This window comes from Dryas octopetala, chromosome 3 (assembly GCF_963921425.1).
Source record: "Dryas octopetala chromosome 3, drDryOcto1.1, whole genome shotgun sequence".
Classification (NCBI taxonomy): domain Eukaryota; kingdom Viridiplantae; phylum Streptophyta; class Magnoliopsida; order Rosales; family Rosaceae; genus Dryas; species Dryas octopetala.
The window spans coordinates 18,094,744-18,114,248 of record NC_141368.1 but is presented as its reverse complement, the minus strand read 5'-3'; the positions used below and the strand labels follow the sequence as shown (position 1 = coordinate 18,114,248).

The 19,505-nt window shown below is 35.5% G+C and overlaps 2 protein-coding genes and 1 pseudogene across 3 annotated transcripts; 2 read left to right on the top strand and 1 right to left on the bottom strand.

The window, feature by feature from the left end:
• The first annotated feature begins 148 nt into the window (after positions 1-148).
• LOC147291513 (protein argonaute 4A-like) lies at positions 149-5,820 on the top strand. 2 transcript variants are annotated; one of them, XM_086235233.1, is made up of 22 exons: positions 149-385; positions 489-694; positions 783-1,007; positions 1,085-1,221; positions 1,301-1,398; positions 1,476-1,573; positions 1,721-1,880; positions 1,957-2,073; positions 2,151-2,258; positions 2,371-2,433; positions 2,518-2,631; positions 2,733-2,898; positions 3,019-3,131; positions 3,234-3,371; positions 3,556-3,686; positions 3,880-3,945; positions 4,574-4,637; positions 4,730-4,841; positions 4,946-5,019; positions 5,183-5,277; positions 5,490-5,521; positions 5,639-5,820. In XM_086235233.1, exons 1-22 carry the CDS (start codon positions 149-151, stop codon positions 5,818-5,820), a joined length of 2,736 nt encoding a protein of 911 aa, XP_086091359.1. The 2 variants fall into 2 exon arrangements, with proteins under 2 accessions (XP_086091359.1, XP_086091358.1); XM_086235232.1 differs by having other exon boundaries at positions 777-1,007.
• A 7,656-nt stretch (positions 5,821-13,476) lies between these two features.
• On the top strand, positions 13,477-14,451 carry LOC147291512 (uncharacterized). Its single transcript, XM_086235960.1, has one exon. It carries the CDS (start codon positions 13,477-13,479, stop codon positions 14,449-14,451), a length of 975 nt encoding a protein of 324 aa, XP_086092086.1.
• Positions 14,452-15,371: 920 nt separating this feature from the next.
• LOC147291511 (reticulon-like protein B17) lies at positions 15,372-17,451 on the bottom strand (annotated as a pseudogene).
• Between the last annotated feature and the right edge of the window lie 2,054 nt (positions 17,452-19,505).

Genomic DNA, 19,505 nt, shown 5'->3' with positions numbered 1-19,505 from the left:
ACTAAAGCATATTGTGGAAATTGGCAAGATAGTTTGGTTTGCTAGAGATAAAGTTTTCAAGTTTGACAATGATATATAACTCTCTAATTTGCATGCAGTTACATAACTATGCTATCTATCATTCTTGTGGTTGAGCAGGTTTTAGGAAATGGAACCTTCAAATCCTGGACGAATTGAACTTCCTCCTCCTCCACCCATTCCTCCAAATGTTGTCCCAATTGTAGCAGAAGAGAAATCTATAAGACTATTAAAGAAAGCATCAGCTAAAAAACGTGTTCCCATGGCAAGGCCTGGCCATGGATCTAAAGGGCAAAGGATTCCACTTCTAACCAACCATTTCAAAGTGGGCGTGAACAAGTCTGATGGCTACTTTTTCCATTATAGTGTAATTCCCTCTTCTCAATCTATCTTGCAGATAAATTAATGATGTCCTTTTTTTTCAATTTTTTTTTTTATAATTGTATTGGTGTCAAATAATGTTGATACAGATTGCTATGCTTTATGAGGATGGAACCCCAGTTGATGGGAAAGGCATTGGACGCAAAGTTCTCGACAAAGTTAAAGAGACGTACAACATGGAGCTGGAACATAAAGAATTTGCTTATGATGGAGAGAAGAGCTTGTTTACTGTTGGCTCTCTCCCTCATAACAGACTTGATTTCTTGGTCGTGTTGGATGACATCTCATCAACCAGGTACGAATGTGTGAATTATGTTGAAAATTTTCATGCTCCCTATTTGCTCAGGACATTGGCTCACTGTTTATTTTGCATACAGGTCTAGTAGGAATGGTAGCCTTGGAGGTAGTTACAACCCAGATGAGAGTGAGAGCGATAGGAAGAGAGGCAAAAAATCATTTCAATCAAAAACAATAAAGGTACAGGTTAATTTTGCTGCTAAAATCCCAATGCAAGCAATCGTGAATGCATTACGGGGTCAGGACTCAGAGCATTTTCAAGAAGCAGTGAGAGTTCTTGACATCATACTAAGGCAGAATGCTGCAAAGCAGTAAGTACTTGACCACTGTATCTTTCCTCTGTCAGTCCACTCTTATTGTTGGTGTATCATACTCTTCTTCTCTCCAGGGGTTGCCTCCTTGTCCGACAGTCTTTCTTCCATAACAATCCAAAGAACTTCGCAGACTTGGGAGCAGGTGTGTTAGGCTGCCGGGGTTTCCATTCAAGCTTCCGAGCCACCCAAGGGGGTTTGTCCCTGAACATGGGTAAGTTTTAAGCGACATAAGGCTTGGTTTATTTAGTAATGCTACTGCCAAGTTTGTCACTGTCCTTGTGTGTATGCAGATGTATCCACTACAATGATCGTACAACCTGGTCCTGTTCTGAACTTCCTCATGCAGAACCAAAATGTTAAAAATCCTTACCAGATTGATTGGACTAAGGTAACATTGTTTTTCCATGTTGACGTTGAATTGATTTGTCATTGTTCATGAACCTGAGCCTTTTCATTTCCTACTAGGCTAAAAGGATGTTAAAAAATCTAAGAATCGTGACCTATTGCTCAAAGATGGAGTACAAAATTACTGGATTGAGTGATAGACCCTGCAAAGAGCAGACGTAAGTTCTTTCTGCCTTATTATATCCATGCCATCCAAGTAGGCTTAAAATATCATCTCATTTTTTTGTTTTGCGGATAATATCTATTTGTATTTCTCTAACAGATTTCTCTCCAATGTTCTTACCGTTTTTCATTTTTGTGCCTAGGTTCTTTCTGAAAGCAAAAGCAGGACAGGATGGTGATGGAGAAGAAATTACAGTTTCTGAATATTTTGCTCGCCATAAACACATGCCATTACGTGAATCAGCAGATTTTCCATGCATCAATGTTGGGAAACCAAAGCGCCCTTCTTACTTTCCACTCGAGGTGATTCATATACTTCCAAGTATTTCCTGCTAAGGTGTATATTAGAATTGTTTATCATTCCTCTATGCCTCTGTAGCTTTGTAACTTGGTTTCATTGCAACGCTATACCAAATCCTTATCCACTCTTCAAAGGGCTTCACTAGTGGAGAAGTCTCGGCAGAAGCCTCAAGAGCGGATGACAGTTTTGCGTGATGTAAGTTATGCCTTCTATGTGATATGGTTTATCACTGTATCTAAAACTTGCTAACATCTCATTTTAAATTCTTTCAGGCACTGAGAAGTAGTAAATATGATGCTGACCCGATGCTTCATTCATCTGGAATATCAATCAGTCCTGATCTTATGCAGGTTGAGGGCCGTGTATTGTCAGCCCCAAGGGTAACACATCTTCGTACTCATTTTTGTTTCCTTCATAATTGATCTGGCTATTGTTTTGGGTGCTATAAATTTCCTTGTTCTTGTTTCTCTTTTTATTGATGCTTTCCTGCAGTTAAAAGTGGGCAATGGAGAGGATTTTTTTCCTCGAAATGGGCGGTGGAATTTCAACAATAAGGTTGGTTCCTTCCATGTCTTTTCTGTTTCACCAGTATCAAACTTTGAAATCTTTGTGCTGAATTTAACTCAATTACCTCTGTAGACATTAGTACAACCAGTGAAAATAGTGCGCTGGGCGATTGTCAATTTCTCTGCTCGCTGTGATATTCGGAACCTGGTCAATAGTATGCTGAAGTGTGGAAAGATGAAAGGAATTGTGAGAATTTGTTTTTCTCTGAATTATACAAAATCTTCTTCAATACTCTAAAATTTATCCCTTTGATTATTTGCTATTCTAAAGCAATTCTTTTGTCGTAGGTCATTGAAGATCCATTTAACGTATTTGAAGAGAGTCCCCAGCATAGACGTGCACCAGCTCTGGTTAGAGTGGAAAAGATGTTTGAACTCATAAAGTCGAAACTTCCAGGACCACCACAGTTTCTGTTGTGCATTCTTCCTGAGAGGAAGAATTCTGATATATATGGTCAGATCACAGCTCTTACCTTCTTTTATTGCTTTTCAACACTTTTTTTTTTTTTTTGGCCATTTGCTTTTCAACACTTAAGGTTGAGGATATATGTACTAACAATTCCCTGAACTTAAGGTCCATGGAAAAGGAAAAATCTGTCTGAGATTGGGATTGTAACACAGTGCATTGCTCCTACAAAAGTGAATGATCAGTACATAACAAATGTGCTCCTGAAAATTAATGCAAAGGTAAATCAAAGTGACAATAATATCATTTGTGGAGATTGTCTTGTATGGTCTACTGTTTGAATTAACTCTTGTCTTCCATATATGATCTGCACCTCTTTGCAGCTTGGGGGAATGAATTCCTTGCTAACTGTGGAGAAATCTGCTTCGATTCCTTTGGTTTCAAAGTGTCCCACTCTGATTTTGGGGATGGATGTGTCACATGGCTCACCTGGAAAGTCAGATGTGCCTTCTATTGCAGCGGTAACATTTCTCCCCCCTAGACTGGACATTCTTCAATCATGTTCTTTACCATAAATTTTACTTTTCTTTTTGGACCAAGAAACTTCACTCCATACACCATCACCTGGAGAGTTTGGTGCTTATCATTTGATATGCATTATTTGATGTATACCTCTTTACATATTGGAAGTTGGAAATTTTATAGGTGGTCAGTTCCAGGCACTGGCCCTCAATTTCACGTTACCGAGCTGCTGTTCGTACTCAATCGCCAAAAGTAGAAATGATTGCTTCTCTGTTCAAGCCTGTGTCTGATAAAGAGGATCAGGGCATAATCAGGTTTGGCTCCTCTCCCCATTACAAGTTACAGTGATGCACTGTTTAGTTTTAGCTGGCTTCAAATATAATTTTCTTTGTTACTAGCCAATCAAGGATAATCTGCCAATTTGAGCTATCTGCTTCCAGATTTCGAAATTTAGTTTTTCAATATTTGTATCAAACAAAATTGTAACATTGAATGTGCTGTTTTCAGGGAACTATTGTTAGACTTTTACAATACTTCAAGTAGCAGGAAGCCTGATCAGATAATTATTTTCAGGTGTAGTATTAGTAATATATTCTTCTGCAGTTACAAAGAGTAATGAAATTTTCCTTTTTTTTTTTTTGATGCACAAATTATGCATCGAATGTCCTACATTGACATTTTTGTGTCAGATCATTGGACCATATTCTAGCATTTATAATCACGGATTAAAAAATGCATCAAAATGACAGTACTTGAAAGCGTGAGAAGACATAATCTATCAATGTAATTATTAAATACGATGATAATTTAACCTTCAGTGGATGTAATTAGCTACTTGTATTATTGTTCATTTCCCCATCTTGTCATTGTCCCACAACATTCTGCAGGAAAAAAAATGATCTCTCTATAGACGAATGTAAGCCAAGATATGCATTTAATCCTTTTGTTTGCTCTATAATCATCTGCAATTTGTTATCGATCTCATATCTCAAATAGAAGAGTCTATAAATTAAGAACCATCCTATTAGCCAAGATACTGTTGTCATAAACTGTTCTGTTAGCCTGGATTTTCTTGTAACCTGGCAGTGGATTCGTACTCCACACTTTTACATATAATTTGAGTTTTTTAATAAATTCTCTTCAAAAAAAAAAAAAATTATTTCATGACTCTTGTGTATCTTTCTTTGGTTCTCTTGTTTAGGGATGGAGTGAGTGAATCTCAGTTCAACCAAGTCTTGAATGTTGAATTGGATCAGATCATTGAGGTCTTCACTTGGCCAATCTACATTTTGTTTCTTTGTGCTTTATTTGCTAGAGAACATGTCTAGATGTACTTTGGATTTTTTATGTTTTGCAGGCCTGCAAGTTCCTTGATGAGAGCTGGTCTCCAAAGTTCATGGTTATTGTTGCTCAAAAGAATCATCATACAAAATTCTTCAAGCCTGATGCTGCAGATAATGTTCCACCTGGTCAGTCATTTTACCATCAATACAAAATGTTTAAATAGAAAAGAAGAAATATGTTTCTGTTAATTGTTTTAAACCACGCTTGTCTTTTGATTACCTTAATGCAGGGACTATTATTGACAACAAAGTTTGTCATCCAAAGAACAATGATTTCTACTTGTGTGCTCATGCTGGGATGATTGTGAGTATTCTTAACCTGAGCCTGTTGCTTTTTTGTTGCTTATGCATGGAAAGAACTTGAGTGCCTGGACATTTTCCTGTCTGCTGAATGTTTTTACATGGTGTAATTATCTAATTGAGCTACTTTGAAAGGAAATTCATTCGACTTTGGATTGTTTATGTAGGGGACTACTCGGCCTACTCATTATCATGTTCTATATGATGAGCTTGGCTTTTCAGCAGATGACTTGCAAGAATTTGTTCATTCTCTATCATATGTGTAAGTATACTCATGTTTTGGATTTGGATAGGAAAATCTGGCTTTTGACAGTGAGGATTTTCTTCTTAATCATACATTAAAAAGAGAGTAGAAGTGAATCCATTATCCAAGAAACAAACACACATGGATGGGGAGAGATTAGGTTCTGTTTATGTTTGTGAATTTATTTGAGTGAGTTTCATATGTGACGCCCATCATCGAATTGTATGCAGGTACCAAAGGAGCACCACAGCCATATCCGTAGGTAATAGTAATCTAACATGTTCTCCTTGGTTTTTGACGCTATTCTTTAGTTGTATTCTTTTGGTTGCATGGTGTTTTATGAACTTATTCAGAGTTTGGTGTTTTGTGTTGACTGCAGTTGCTCCAATTTGCTACGCTCATCTTGCCGCCGCCCAGATGACACAGTTCACCAAGTTTGATGAATTGTCAGAGACTTCCTCAAGCCAAGGTGGTGGTGAAGTTACAGCTGCTGGTGGTGTGCCAGTGCAGGAACTTCCCAGGCTCCATGAAAACGTCATCAACTCCATGTTCTTTTGTTGAGGAGGCCATTGCTTCCCAGGAACTTCACAGCTGCTGGTGGTGTGCCAGTAGCATACCATCATATCAACTCTCAGTCTTTTATCTTTGCCCTCATGGAGAAGAATAGGAGGAATTTCACAAGCCTCATGCTTCTATAATCATATATATTTGACATTTATGATTCTGGAAATATCTAAAACAGAAACCTACATTCCAGAAATCATATATACTTGGATATCTGTTTTAAGGAATCATTCTCTGACCTTTCGTGCATTATTATACCTATGTTTATAATGGGAAATAGGTGGGATTTTGCTACTTGTTTTGGTGATGTTGCTTATATTCTTCATCTAATTATTGCTTTGGTGACTGCAATTTTGTATCTGCTCTCTGCTTTTTTTGTTTGATGGTCTGGGTGAGATATAAGATATTGACTAGCTAGTATTATTGATTGTTGCCTATTAGGATTCAATGATCTCTTCCTTTTGTGGTAGTAAACACTCTAAAACTTAGAATTGCAAACCAAGATTATGGGAACTCCCAAAATAATGACCCAAGAAGACACAAAATTCTTCTCAAAGAATGCTCTCTTGAAGTTTTGAGAATTACAGAATGATTTGCATTTTTGGATGCAAGAGTGCCTCTTCAAAACTCAAATCAGAAATAAAAAATTGTAAGCCCAAACTTGAAATTAATTAAAAAAACCAAGTTATAAGATTTCAAAATAGATAATTGGGAGTCAGGAAAGAGAGGTCGCTAAACTTTGAGTATTGCATGTTTTTGTAATTCTTGCTAGTGAGGATACAACTTGTGAAAGAATTTTGCTCTAAATTGGTGCTTTTATTGAGAGTGGACTCAAAAATCTCCTTTTTTAGGTAGCTCTCCTCACCTAAGATTCTAATTCTTGAAATCTTGATTGTCAATTCTGAAACATAAAATTTAAAGTGAAAACTTGTTAAATTTCAGTAAAAACTTAATCTAAGTTGGAGAATACAAGATATTTCGTTCTCCCAAAAGAACTTGTAAGCAAAGTTAAGAATTATTCATATCCATTGAGTTTGAATCATACATCATACATGTAGGCTAAAACAAGGGACGAATAGTACGTACTAAACTGTTTCGTTTATATCAAATATGCTATAGTATAAAATTTGTATACTAAACAAATAAGGACAAAATGTAATTGGTATAGACAAAACATGACAACGGGAAATTAAAAATAGGCCAGTTTTATTCCGACCATCCTAAATTGTTGAGTTGACCACCCTATTTCAAAATTTCAACTTTACCCTTAAAATAAAAAATTTCAATTTTGTTCGTCGGGTCATTCGACAGTTATCTACCGAAATATTTATGGTTATTCGATAGTTATCTGCTGAACATTGGTAGATTATTCGGTGAATAACCACCGAATGGAAATGAAAAAGGCATTCGACAGTTATCTGTCGAAATATTTGTATTTACTCGACACTTATCTACCGAACATTGGTGAATGTTTCGGTAAATGACCACTGAATGGATCTGGGTGATTTCATCATATTTTTGCAATAAAGGGTAAAATAAGAAAAAAGTTGAAAAAAATATATTAAGGTGGTCAACTCAGCAACTAAGAGTGGTCTGCATAGCCTCACTCTTAAAAATAATCTCAATCCACTTTTTAGTTGCTTATTGATCAAAAACCCCTATTGAGCGATACCTTGATCAATCAACCAAGTGTTAGTCTCATCATTCAGTGATATATGATCCGAAAAATCACTTAAAAATACTTTATACATTTATATTTTGCCTTTTTATTATATTTGCAAGTGAAAATTTGATACACAAGATAAAAGGTAAAATAACACAAATAACATTCATTCTTATTTTGTGGTTTTTTATTACTCAATTACACCATGTACGTCACTGTCACTTAATGATATGTTGTTATTTAATACACAAATAATTGTTGACTGGTTGACATAGTTGATCGGATGACACTTTGAAAGTGGACTAGAATCTTAAAATTCCAAACATTGAATTTTTTTTTTATTTTTTTAAATCATTGTAAGGTCGTGACTAAACCCGTTTTTTTTTTTTCAAAAATTTCCTATAATAAGATTATAAGTTTTTTCCACTCAAATAACAATATTGCAATTTTATTACAAAAAAAAAAAAAAAAAAAACAATATTGCGGAACATAAATCATATAAGCACATATAACACAAACTTTGCGGCTGAACCGAACCGGACCACGCCCCTTAATTAGGGGCAAAAACGGAAACCATAATTAGGGGGTGGGTGAAGCAAAGGTGACAACTCAACAGACATGCGGCGCAACACTATGAGCGCATGTCTCATGGCCTGCATGTGCGTCCGTACGTTACCTCGGCGCAAGCTGAAGCAGTTAATGCGCGCAGCAGCAGCAGCAATAGCAGTTGCAGAGCAAACTGCCAAAAAAACAACCTGCCGCTGGCATTTGCTTTTGGATTTTGGGGTTTAGGGTTTATTTCACACTTGTGGTAAGTCTCTCTTTCTCTTCCTCCTCCCTCTGCATGGCTTCTGATTTTTGCTAACTGTATGAAACAAAGCCATTGCTTCAGAGCTCATCAGAGCTCTGTCCAATCTTGAAGCCTCTCTTAGTGGTTGTGGGTTGCTTTGCTTTCTTTGGTTTACTGACTCTAAGTCAAGAGTCTAAGACAGCTAGCACATATTTATAAAATGTATCTTATATACAAAAATCACTTTACAATACGACCAAAAATAAAATAAAACAAAAATAGATTAAAACTTCCAAACATAAAATACTAGACTTATGGAGAATACTATCTACTTTTCTCACCGACCTTATTTTTTATTATTCTAATTCCGTAATGTAAATTTATGATTAGAATCGTTTATTTTTTAGATTTAACTATGGAGATCATTTCTGCAAAAAATCAACCAAATTAGAAATCGTTTGGTTATGCAACTGTGATCAAATAAATGGACGGTTTTGGTAACAATTTGATTCATTGTTGGTTTGTTTGATCACAATTACATAACTAAACAATTTCCGATTTCGTTGATTTTTTGCAGAGATAATCTTCATAGCTAGATCTAAAAATTGAACGGTTCCGATCATGAATTTACATTAAGGAATTAGAATAATAGAAGATAAGATCGATGGAGAAGGTGAATTGGAGAGAGTAGATAGCATTCCTTAGAATGTATAAACAGCAAAAGGACTTTATCGTTTTTTGTTTTTTCAAGAAATTAGGAAAAGGAGTGTGGCACATGACACACAACACAAGCACTAAACCAACAAACTGTGTCCACAAAGAAGACAAAATCGAGAATAAGAAATAAAAAAGTAGGGTCAAGACCAGAAACTAGAATATAGGGGGTCGGGGAAGCAAAAGGTCAAGTGGACACGTGGCACTACGCAAGTGGACTGACCTCAGGCCTCATGGTAGAGGTGTCAACGGGCTGGGCCGACCCGTGCATGACATTGGCACGACACGAGTAAATGGGCCAAGCTGGGCTGAAGTTTTTAAACCGTCATGCACGGCATGACACGGGCCAAGCACGGGCACGAAATGAGCCTGAATTAAGCACGACTTTTTTAACACGGTTTTTTCTAATTTTTGAGAATTTTTCAACAAGAATATTCAATTTTTATGAAAAAAATATATTAATATTTAATTATAAAAAAATATCATAAAATTAGTTTTCTCACTCTAAAAAAAAAAACTCATTGGCTGGCCCGTTTAAGTCTTAACTAATACGGTCCACGGCCACATATAAGATATTGACATATATTTGGTAACTTTAGTTTTATGATTGTTGTGTATTAGGATTCAATGATCTCTTCTTTTTATAAGAATTGCAAACCAAGAATATGGGAACTCCCAAAATACAGTAATGATCGACTCTAAGAACACACAAAATTCTTCTCAAAGAATGCTGTTACGTTCTTTTCCTAATGTTACGTTCTTTTTCTACTCTTTAATTAAAATTTGTTTTGTTTTTGTTTTAGTTAGAATAATAGAGTCCTAATTAGATAGGACTTGAGTTAGTGGGAGATAGGATTAAAACTTCTCCTATCTTTACTCCATGTTAATGTTAAAGGCTAGGTGAGTAGTTGATATGTTACTTTATTTTCTCTTATCTTATTGTAATTATCACCTATTTAAAGGTGTCAGCTTAATGAATATACCAAGCAGAAAAGTAATTAAACAATAACGTGTTAACGTTATCTGAGGTCAAAGGCTCCTCAGTCAACCTTATCTGAGGTCATAGGCTCCTCAATTAGCCTTGCTAAATTATATCCAACCAACGTTTTTTTCCTTAAGTCAAAATAGGGAAGAAACCTTTGTACGTACCAAATGCTCTCTTGAAGTTCTGAGAACTGCAGAATGATTTGCATTTAGGGATGCAAGAGTGCCTCTTCAAAACTCAAATTAGAAAAAAAAGACTGTAAGCCCAAACTTGAAATTAATTAAAAAAACAAAGTTATAAGTTTTCAAAAAAGATAATAGGGATTTGGGAAAGGGAGGCCACTAAACTTTGAGTATTGTTTTTGTATTTCTTGCGAGTGAGCTAGGATTACAACTTGTGAAAGAATTTTGCTCTTAAAAAATTGGTGCGTAATGCTTGCATCTCTTTAGATTCTTTACAAATAAAAAACGAAATTATAAAAAAAAAAAAAAAAGATTAGATAAACCTATCATTACAAATAAAAACAAGATTTTTATTCCAAATTCAAATGATGATGGAGTACAATCTTTTTCTGACAAAAAAAAAAAAAAGATGAAGAGTTAGATTTGCATATCTTGCTCATCTTGTTAATGTTGCAATTAGAGTCGGTTGATATTTTGATCAATATTCTAGTCGATTTGGGTGTACACTTGCCTTTGTGCAACACATGCTGGTGCTGCACCACTTACTTCTTGTCGACTTATTTTTTTACATATTTTGGCTACATTTGACTTTTTGGTGGTTGATTCGGTTAATCAATTCGTCAACCCAAGGTTATTTTTGTCTAAAAAATGGTCAAAGAGCTAAAACAGAAATGATTTTCCCCCCAAGGCCAAAAAGTAGGAGCCTCATTACAATGGGCTATTTCATGGAGAAGCCCATTATATGTAAACCTGATTGATATCCTAACTTTAGATGTTAGGCCAAATTGCATTTCGGTCTCTCTAGTTTCAATCATTTTCTACTTTCGTCCCGTAATTTTAATTTTGGCAATTTTAATTGTGAAACCATAGAATTTTCTTAAAATTATTTTGGAGATAATATATGAAAAATTTTGGTGATTTTCAAAAAATTATTTGGATTTATTTGAACATTGAAGAACTATTTGAGGTTATTTGGAATTAAATTGAATATTTGTATCTATTTAGGGACATTAGAATTTATTTGAGACATTTTAGAAGTCAATAAAAAAAAAGGTTGTTAGAAAATAATACTAGTTGAAACGAGTCTATAGTATTTTTTTTAGAATGCATTTCGGATTCTAAATATATTTTTAGTGAATTATTTGGATTTTAAAAGATTTATGTGGACTAGTGAGGAAAAAGAAAACCTATTGGAATCTAGTACTTTCTTTTACTCGATCTAGATCGATAGATAGACATTGTGCCAACAAGCGTTTATGTGCAAACGAAACACGAATGTAGTTACAGAGAGAAAGATATTGATGTTTTAAGTTGATGGGAAATTCAGTCATTTTTCACTCTAGGGTTCCAGTATAAATACCCGGCCAACATCAAAATTACTTGACATGTTCTTGATTGCACAGCCCCCAACCCGCTCACATGACCCAATTACCTGGTTACAAGTTACCTGACCTAGCCAAAGTTTTGTCGTCCGACTACCAATCGATTATGTGGCATTGGAACCAGCTTGATGATGTCGACCTCCCTATGGGGTTTGTTTTTTCATCTGATCATCGATAATGACGAACAACATAGAATAGAGTCGGCCCCTCCGTTGGCGATCTCTTGATTCTAAACATCTCTCGGCTCAACTCTAGTACCTACTTTTGCTCTTGATGAGGTGAACTTTGTAGTGTCTTTCCTAACTTCGAAAACCTCACACGACGACAAATTTAAGCTCCAAAGGTCATGGATTCTCCGATGTATTTTTGGCGCAGTTTAGGTCGAGTTAGGTATCGATTCTCACATGGAAATATGCGCTAGGCACAGACCCCTAGCACGCTTTAGCTTCTTCTTTTTTTTTTTTTTTTTTTTTTTTTTTTTTTTTTTTTTAATGTTAGGAGAATTGTCATTGTCCAACAGTGGCAATTATAGTCGTTGTTGGACAATGACAATTCTCACTCTGCAACAATACCCAAAACAAGATAACTTATATAAATCTTCTGTCTTTTTCTTTCATAAACATGTTTAAAAAAAGCATAAAACTAAACAAAACACAAAAATTCAAGGTTTTGGAGTAAAAATCTTAATTTTAACAGTAACAAATAATTGTCATTGTCCAACAGTAATAATCGGCACAACACCTCCATATCGTGCCCTCAACAAACTCCGGGCTCTATACTTCCAAATCGGAGATCGACAAACTCCGATCTAGAGGTCATCGGCCTCCTTCAAGGCTCCAGCGATGGGTTATAGTGAAGAGAAGATAGAAAGACAGAAATGGAGAGAGAGAGAGAGAGAGTGATCACAAACAATAAGAGAGAGAGAGAGTAAAGAGAGAGAATATAGACAGAGATCGGAGAGGATATCAGAAAGAGAGATGGTTGTGGTCTCATCGACCTTACTCGCCGAACAACGAGGGTTCGATCGGAGAAGAAGATGGAGAGAGAGAGGCCATTGGAGAAGGAGAAGGAGATGGAGAAAGAGAAATAGAGAGAGAGGAGATCGAACCACTAGTATTTTTAAAAGATGAGTTTAAAACTAATTAAATGGGTTTTTTTTAGGATATAGGTAAAATAGGTGGGTTAAGTTTAATTATCATTAAGAGTCCAAAAGTGGACTTTATAATAATTATCTGAAAATAATAATATATTTTGTTGGTTAATTGACTTTAGGTACTGAATCACAGTATTTTTACAGTAATTCTATACTTACCACATTTTTATACCACAATTTCATACTATCTTACATGACATTCATACATTGGACACTACAAATTAAAAAATAAAACCTAAAAAAGAAAAAGGAAATACTCTTCCAGTAAAGTAATGACACATCAGGTGGGATACAAATGTGGGAAAAAAAATGTGGGACAACTAGCATTATTGGTATTTTTAATATTAACTACCAATTTTATGTCATTTCAGTTGATCGATATTAGTACCTAACTAAAAAAATTAAGATTAGTCCCTTATTGATTTGCTGAAAAAAATATATTATAATTTGGTATTTAATCTTGATTAAATTGAAATTGTCACATAATTTCACATATATACTAACAATTTTAACGCGTTTTACCGAGTTAACGACGTACCCTTTCTTTTCCACATCCTTCTTGGAAACTTAGAAGACCAGGTTACCCGCTAGAACAAGACTTGCTCTTTTTTCCACATTCTTTTTAGAAACTTCGAAGATCAGGTTACCCCCAGAACAAGACTTGCTCTTTACGCCACTCCACTCCACTTTACTAGGCTACTCCACTCCATTACTCCACTACTCCACTCCCTCTCTTTCACTCTGCGGCGGCTCTCTCACTCTTTCTCTCAAAACTTCATTCTCAATGGCGGTGTTGGCTTCTAACAAGCGTGGAGCATCGGAACCCTCTGTGGGTGTGGCTCAGACTCAGACCCAGAAGAAGCAAAAGCTTGGTTTGCGTTTGGACGGCAGATTGAAGGTGTGTTGTTCTTCGATCTTAAAGGGTTTAATGGAACATCGCCATGCCCGATTCTTCAACAAGCCAGTTGATCCCGTGGCTCTGAAGATACCCAATTATTTTGACGTGATTTGGAGGCCGATGGATTTGGGGACTGTGAAATCCAAACTGGACAAGGATGTCTATTCTTCTGCCAATGCCTTCGCTGCTGACGTTAGGCTCACCTTCTCCAACGCTATCAGGTATTACCCTCTTGGCAATTATGTGCATGCTGTGGCCAAAAAACTTAGTGGGAATTTTGAGGCCAAGTGGAAAAAGGTCATGGACAAAAACTCAAAGGTTTGTGATAGGAGAAGACTACCTGTTTGTGAGGGATTGTCCAAGAAAAGCATGATCGAAAAACCAGCCAAGAGGTCCACTATTCCTGAGGCTAAAGGGTTTTATCGCTCGACCCACTTGGCCACTCTTGTTGATCATGCAATTCAACATTCTTGTGCCTCTGTTTCGGAGCCTACTGCGAAACTGTCTCCGGCTAAGGCTCTCCGAGTTGAGATGCTCAAGCGTCGCTTTGCGGACACAATATTGAAAGCAAACCAGAAAATAGCGGGTCTACAGACGCAGAGGCTTAGCCAAAGGGATAAGCTAAGAGAATCGGCTCGTGACAGTATTTTGAAGATGGAAAAATCTGTTGAATTTGAGGATCACTTAAAGGATCTCAAAGAACTTGAAATGTTGTGTGGCAATGGAGATACTTCTCTCAAGGTATACCTTGGACTGCCTCTCAAGAAGTTGGGTTTACGTCTCAAGACTGATGATGACTTGGATGAGGAGGCATTTTTAAATGGAGATTGGGAGGAACACAAGCTCCGTTTAGGAGGTTGAATGATTGACAACTCTTGGTCTATGTTTATGTTCTGTTTCTAGTTTTGGTTGTTTCCAGTTTATGTACTATAGTTCGTGGTTTTTAGAAATTTCCAAGTGTTTCTCTATTTCAAAGTAGAATAAGTAGTCATCAGAGTTGTTTTACCCCACACTGTAATGTTATGTTCTAATTGTGTTGCAATCAATGTTAATTTGTTACATTATGTACAATTAAAGTGAGATATTTTTTGACAATGAATTCATGCATTTTTTTCTCATTCCTTGTGATTATGACATAGTCGCAGAAAATATGGGACATATGCTGATATGCAAATTCGAAACTGACTGCATAAAAAAAGAAACAATGATGGTAGAATTGCATTTTTCCATTGTCTGAATGAGAATCTATTACCTTGACCTAACTTTTATTTGGTTTTGGTCAAAATCTTGCTGCACATGATTGGCCAATGTGAAACCTTGTAAATCCAAATCAAGTTTTCTATATATCAAAGTCAAATTACTATGGTCAGACCTTGTGCCCTAAGATTTTTCTATTACCTTCTTTCTGCACTTATCCTATACTAATATGATTTTCATTGGAAACTTTCAATGAAGAAGAGAGGTTGCAAGCTCTAAAGCATACATATGCAGGATATCAAATGAACGTCCACCACTCAAGGTGGTATTATTTGCATTGTATGCGATCTTTGGCTAATTCTTACATTTTTAGTGAATCATATAGCTCTAATTTAAAGAATGCCCTTTTATGCAATATTATTAGACCTTTTCTGTAATTGTCCAGATAAACAAAAATGGAAACCATTTTTATTGTACGTACATGTTAAACATGGTCCATGGATCAGTCACTATTTATTGTCAACATTGGATTAGCTACAAACACATTAGTGTTAGAAATTTGTGATGGACAAACTGAAACTAAACTACTGATTGCTTGCCACTTCGGCCACTACAAATGCCTGCTGCTGCTCTTGTTCTACATCTTCCAATGGTTGCACCATATGTTGCCGGTAATCGAAGAATTACAAGAGATATAAATGCTGCAAAGGTAATAAATAACATCACACATAAGAATCAACAGTATTCATACTATAAATGTCAATGAGGCTAGAACAATTCATACAAAGGAAATGACTGCTTCTCCTACAAGATTACAAACAGAAGCTATCACTTGGATAACTTTTATGTCCTCAGAGAAGTGTAATTTTAATTTAATCATAGCATTGATCTATTTAAATCACCAGTCAGCCGCTGTACCTGTAAATCACTAGTCAGTCAAATTATGAATTGAAAAGGGATTACAAGATCACAAATTAAAGGAAAACTAACACTGGAAACATATGTACCAAACTCCATCATATTTTCCTTTTGGATATTTGTAAATTTCACTGTAACCTTTATAATTGCCACATATGTTGTTCCAGAGATCCAAATATTCAGCAATGTGATAAAAATTACCTGTGAAAATACGGATTTTTACAGTAGACAGATTCCAAAAAGCTGTGGCTGCTGATGCTGCTACAACCTTTTTGTGTGAGAATGCTCCCCATGCTTCCAACAACCACCATTTCAAACACTTAATGCCACGTGAATATAAAGACAGACCAAATAACATCCAAGTACATTAGGGGATTCTAGATACCTTTTCGGTTCATTTGAATGGAATAGCATAAGTACAGTTTTGGGATTGTGAAACTGACCAAAACTGCTAGCCATAATTTCACAAAAATAGTAAGCAACATTTATACACATAGAAGGAAATAAAATAATGGACAACAATGAACAATAGTGATCATACCAAGCATACATAGCCTCCACACTGTTATAAGATTCCCATACTCTGCTCCTTGAAGGAAAGAATGGAACTACCTGTAACCAGAAATTTGAGCCGACTTTAATAATCATTGGACATTGAACTAATCTCAAACTCTGTCTTAATGTTCAACTTTTGTTTTGAGTTTACCTTGAGGGTAATGGATGGCTCCCCTGAGAAAAGGGCTCTTGTCTTTGACATGGCAAGATTTCAAGCAGGAAGTATCATTTTGGTGACACCAAAAATGTCATCTTCTTTGAGCATGAAATCGCGCTTCTTTTCGGTACTATATCTCTGGATTCAAATAAGACCAGTGGTAAATTGTTAGCTAACAGAGAAAAGCTATTAGTCCCAAGCAATACAAAGTCAGAGAAAGTTGTGCCTTGGACAGATTGAATAGGAGACAAATGAAGCACCCAAAACCAGAAGTACTAGTTGGGAAATCGTGGAGAAAATGCTGAAAACATGGGATTGGAAAGAATAGATGTTTCATACTATAATTAAATAGGAGAGTGAGGGAAAAGTGAATGAGAAAAGTCACCTAAAGTTAATTTCTTTGGCAAAGCAAGAAGAAAAGAAAAATAGAGACCCAAAACCAAACCAAAGGCTTGACCTGGTTACATCCCTCCACATAACCAGATCATTCATTAGCTGCCCAATTCGATCCAGACTACCCCTATCCTCATCTTCCACTGCCGAAAATAATGAAAGCATAAAACATAAAAAACAAAAAAAAATAAAAACCCAAGAATTTGAAAAGACTAAAGAATTAAAGAAACAGAGAAAATGGGGAATTAGAGTTACCTGAAGATGAACTTGGGGAGGGCAGACAAGGGACCAAGCTCAGCTTTTCCTTCTTGGACCGCCCACTAGGCCGCCCTTCCTCGGCTTTCTCATCTCCTCAACCACAGCTATATCCGTAGGTAATAATAATCTAACATGTTCTCTTTGGTTTTTGACGCTATTCCTTAGTTGTATTCTTTTGGTTGCATGGTGTTTTATGAGCTTATTCCGAGTTTGGTGTTTTGTGTTGAGTGCAGTTGCTCCAGTTCATTAAGATTGATGAATTGTCAGAGACTTCAAGCCAAGGTGGTGGTGAGGTTACAGCTGCTGGTGGTGTGCCAGAGCAGGAACTTCCCAGGCTCCATGAAAACGTCATCAACTCCATGTTCTTTTGTTGAGGAGGCCATTGCTTTCATATATATCCCATGCATGGTGGTCTTACACATGGTGGTCTTACAGTAGCTAGCTAGCGTTAGTAGCATACCATCATATCAACTTATCTTTGCCCTCATGGAGAAGAACAGGAGGAATTTCACAAGCCTCATGCTTCTATAATCATATATATATATTTGACATTTATGATTCTGGAAATATCTAAAACCGAAACCTACATTCCAGAAATCATATATACTTGGATATCTGTTTTAAGGAATCATTCTCTGACCTTTCGTGCATTATATATTATACCTATGTTTATGTTTGGGAAATAGGTGAGATTTTGCTACTCGTTTTGGTGATGTTGCTTATATTCTTCATCTAATTGTTGCTTGGATGGCTGCAATTTTGTATCTGCTCTCTGTTTTTTTTTTTTTTCTTTTTTTCTTTTTGATGATGGACTGGGTGCGTGACATATAAGATATTGACATATATTTGGTAACTCTAATATTATTGATTGTTGTCTCTTAGGATTCAATGATCTCTTCTTTTTGTGGTAGTAAACACCCTATAAGAATTTGGGAAACTCCCAAAATAATGACTCCAAGAAGACACAAAATTCTTCTCAAAGAATGCTCTCTTGAAGTTCTTAGAATTGCAGAATGATTTGCATTTATGGATGCAAGAGTGCCTCTTCAAAACTCAAATCAGAAATAAAAGAATGTAAGCCCAAACTTGAAATTAATTAAAAAAACAAAATTATAAGTTTTCAAGAAAGATAATAGGGATTTGGGAAAGGGACCTAGACCACTGAACTTTGAGTATTGTTTTTGTAATTCTTGCGAGTGAGGATTACAACTTGTGAAAGAATTTTGCTCTTAAAAAATTGGTGCTTTTATTGAGAGTAAATTCATAAATCTCCTTTTTAAGATTCTAATTCTTGAAATCTTAATAGTCAATTTTGAAACATAAAATTTAAAGTGAAAACTTGTTAAATTTCAGTAAAAACTTAATTTATGTTGGACAATACAAATTATTTCGTTCTCCCAAAAGAACTTGTAAGCAAAGTTCAGAAGTATTCATATCCATTGAGTTTGAATCATACATCATACATGTTAGGCTAAAACAAAGGACGAATAAATATGTATTAAACTGTTTCGTTTGTATCAAATATGCCTTTGCCTTGCAAAGCTATAGGATAAAATTTATATACCAAAGTTAGGAGTTATTTAAAAATGGCTAAAGTTCACTTTTGATTCCTTTAGTTCGAGTTAAATTCCAATTTAGTCCTTATAGTTTCAATTGTGATGATTTTGATTATGTAGTTTATAAATTGTTGCTATTCAATGACATTTTAACATTTTCGTTCATTAAATCGTCAAATTTGTTGTGTTTTTTATTATGTACTTTACAAATCATTTCGATTTTAATCATGTATTTTATATACTGTTAGTGATTCAATGACTAATTTAAAGAATTAATTGACAAAAATGTTAACTTGTCCTTGAATTGCAACGATTTGTAAACTACATAATCAAAATTATAACAAATGAAACTACAGAACTAAAGTGAAACCTAACTCAAATTACAGGAACCAAAAATGAAATTAAGCCTTTAAAAATTAATAAATAATAGGTCTCTTACAAATAAGGACAAAATGTAATTGACATAGACAAAATATGACAACGCAGAATTTAAAAATGATCTCAATCCACTTTAATTTTAGTTGCTTATTGATTGAAAACCCCTATCGAGCGATACCGTGATCAATCCACCAAGTGTTAGTGTCATCACTCAGTGATATATGATCCGAAAAATCACTTAAAAAATAATTTATACAATTATATTTTGCCTTTTTATTACATTTGCAAGTGAAGATTTGACACATAATAAAAGGTAAAAGAAAACAAATAAACAATGGGTATATTTTGGCCCAAACTTTGTCCATGGCTGCTGCAAGTTCAGGGTCTTCTTCTTATCCTCAGAGAATGCAAGCTTTTTGGAAGTGGGTTTGGGCACTTTGTATCTCCTCCCTGCTAAACTGAATTCGTGCTCCCCTCTCAGCCACTCTAGAAAGTCCCACTTC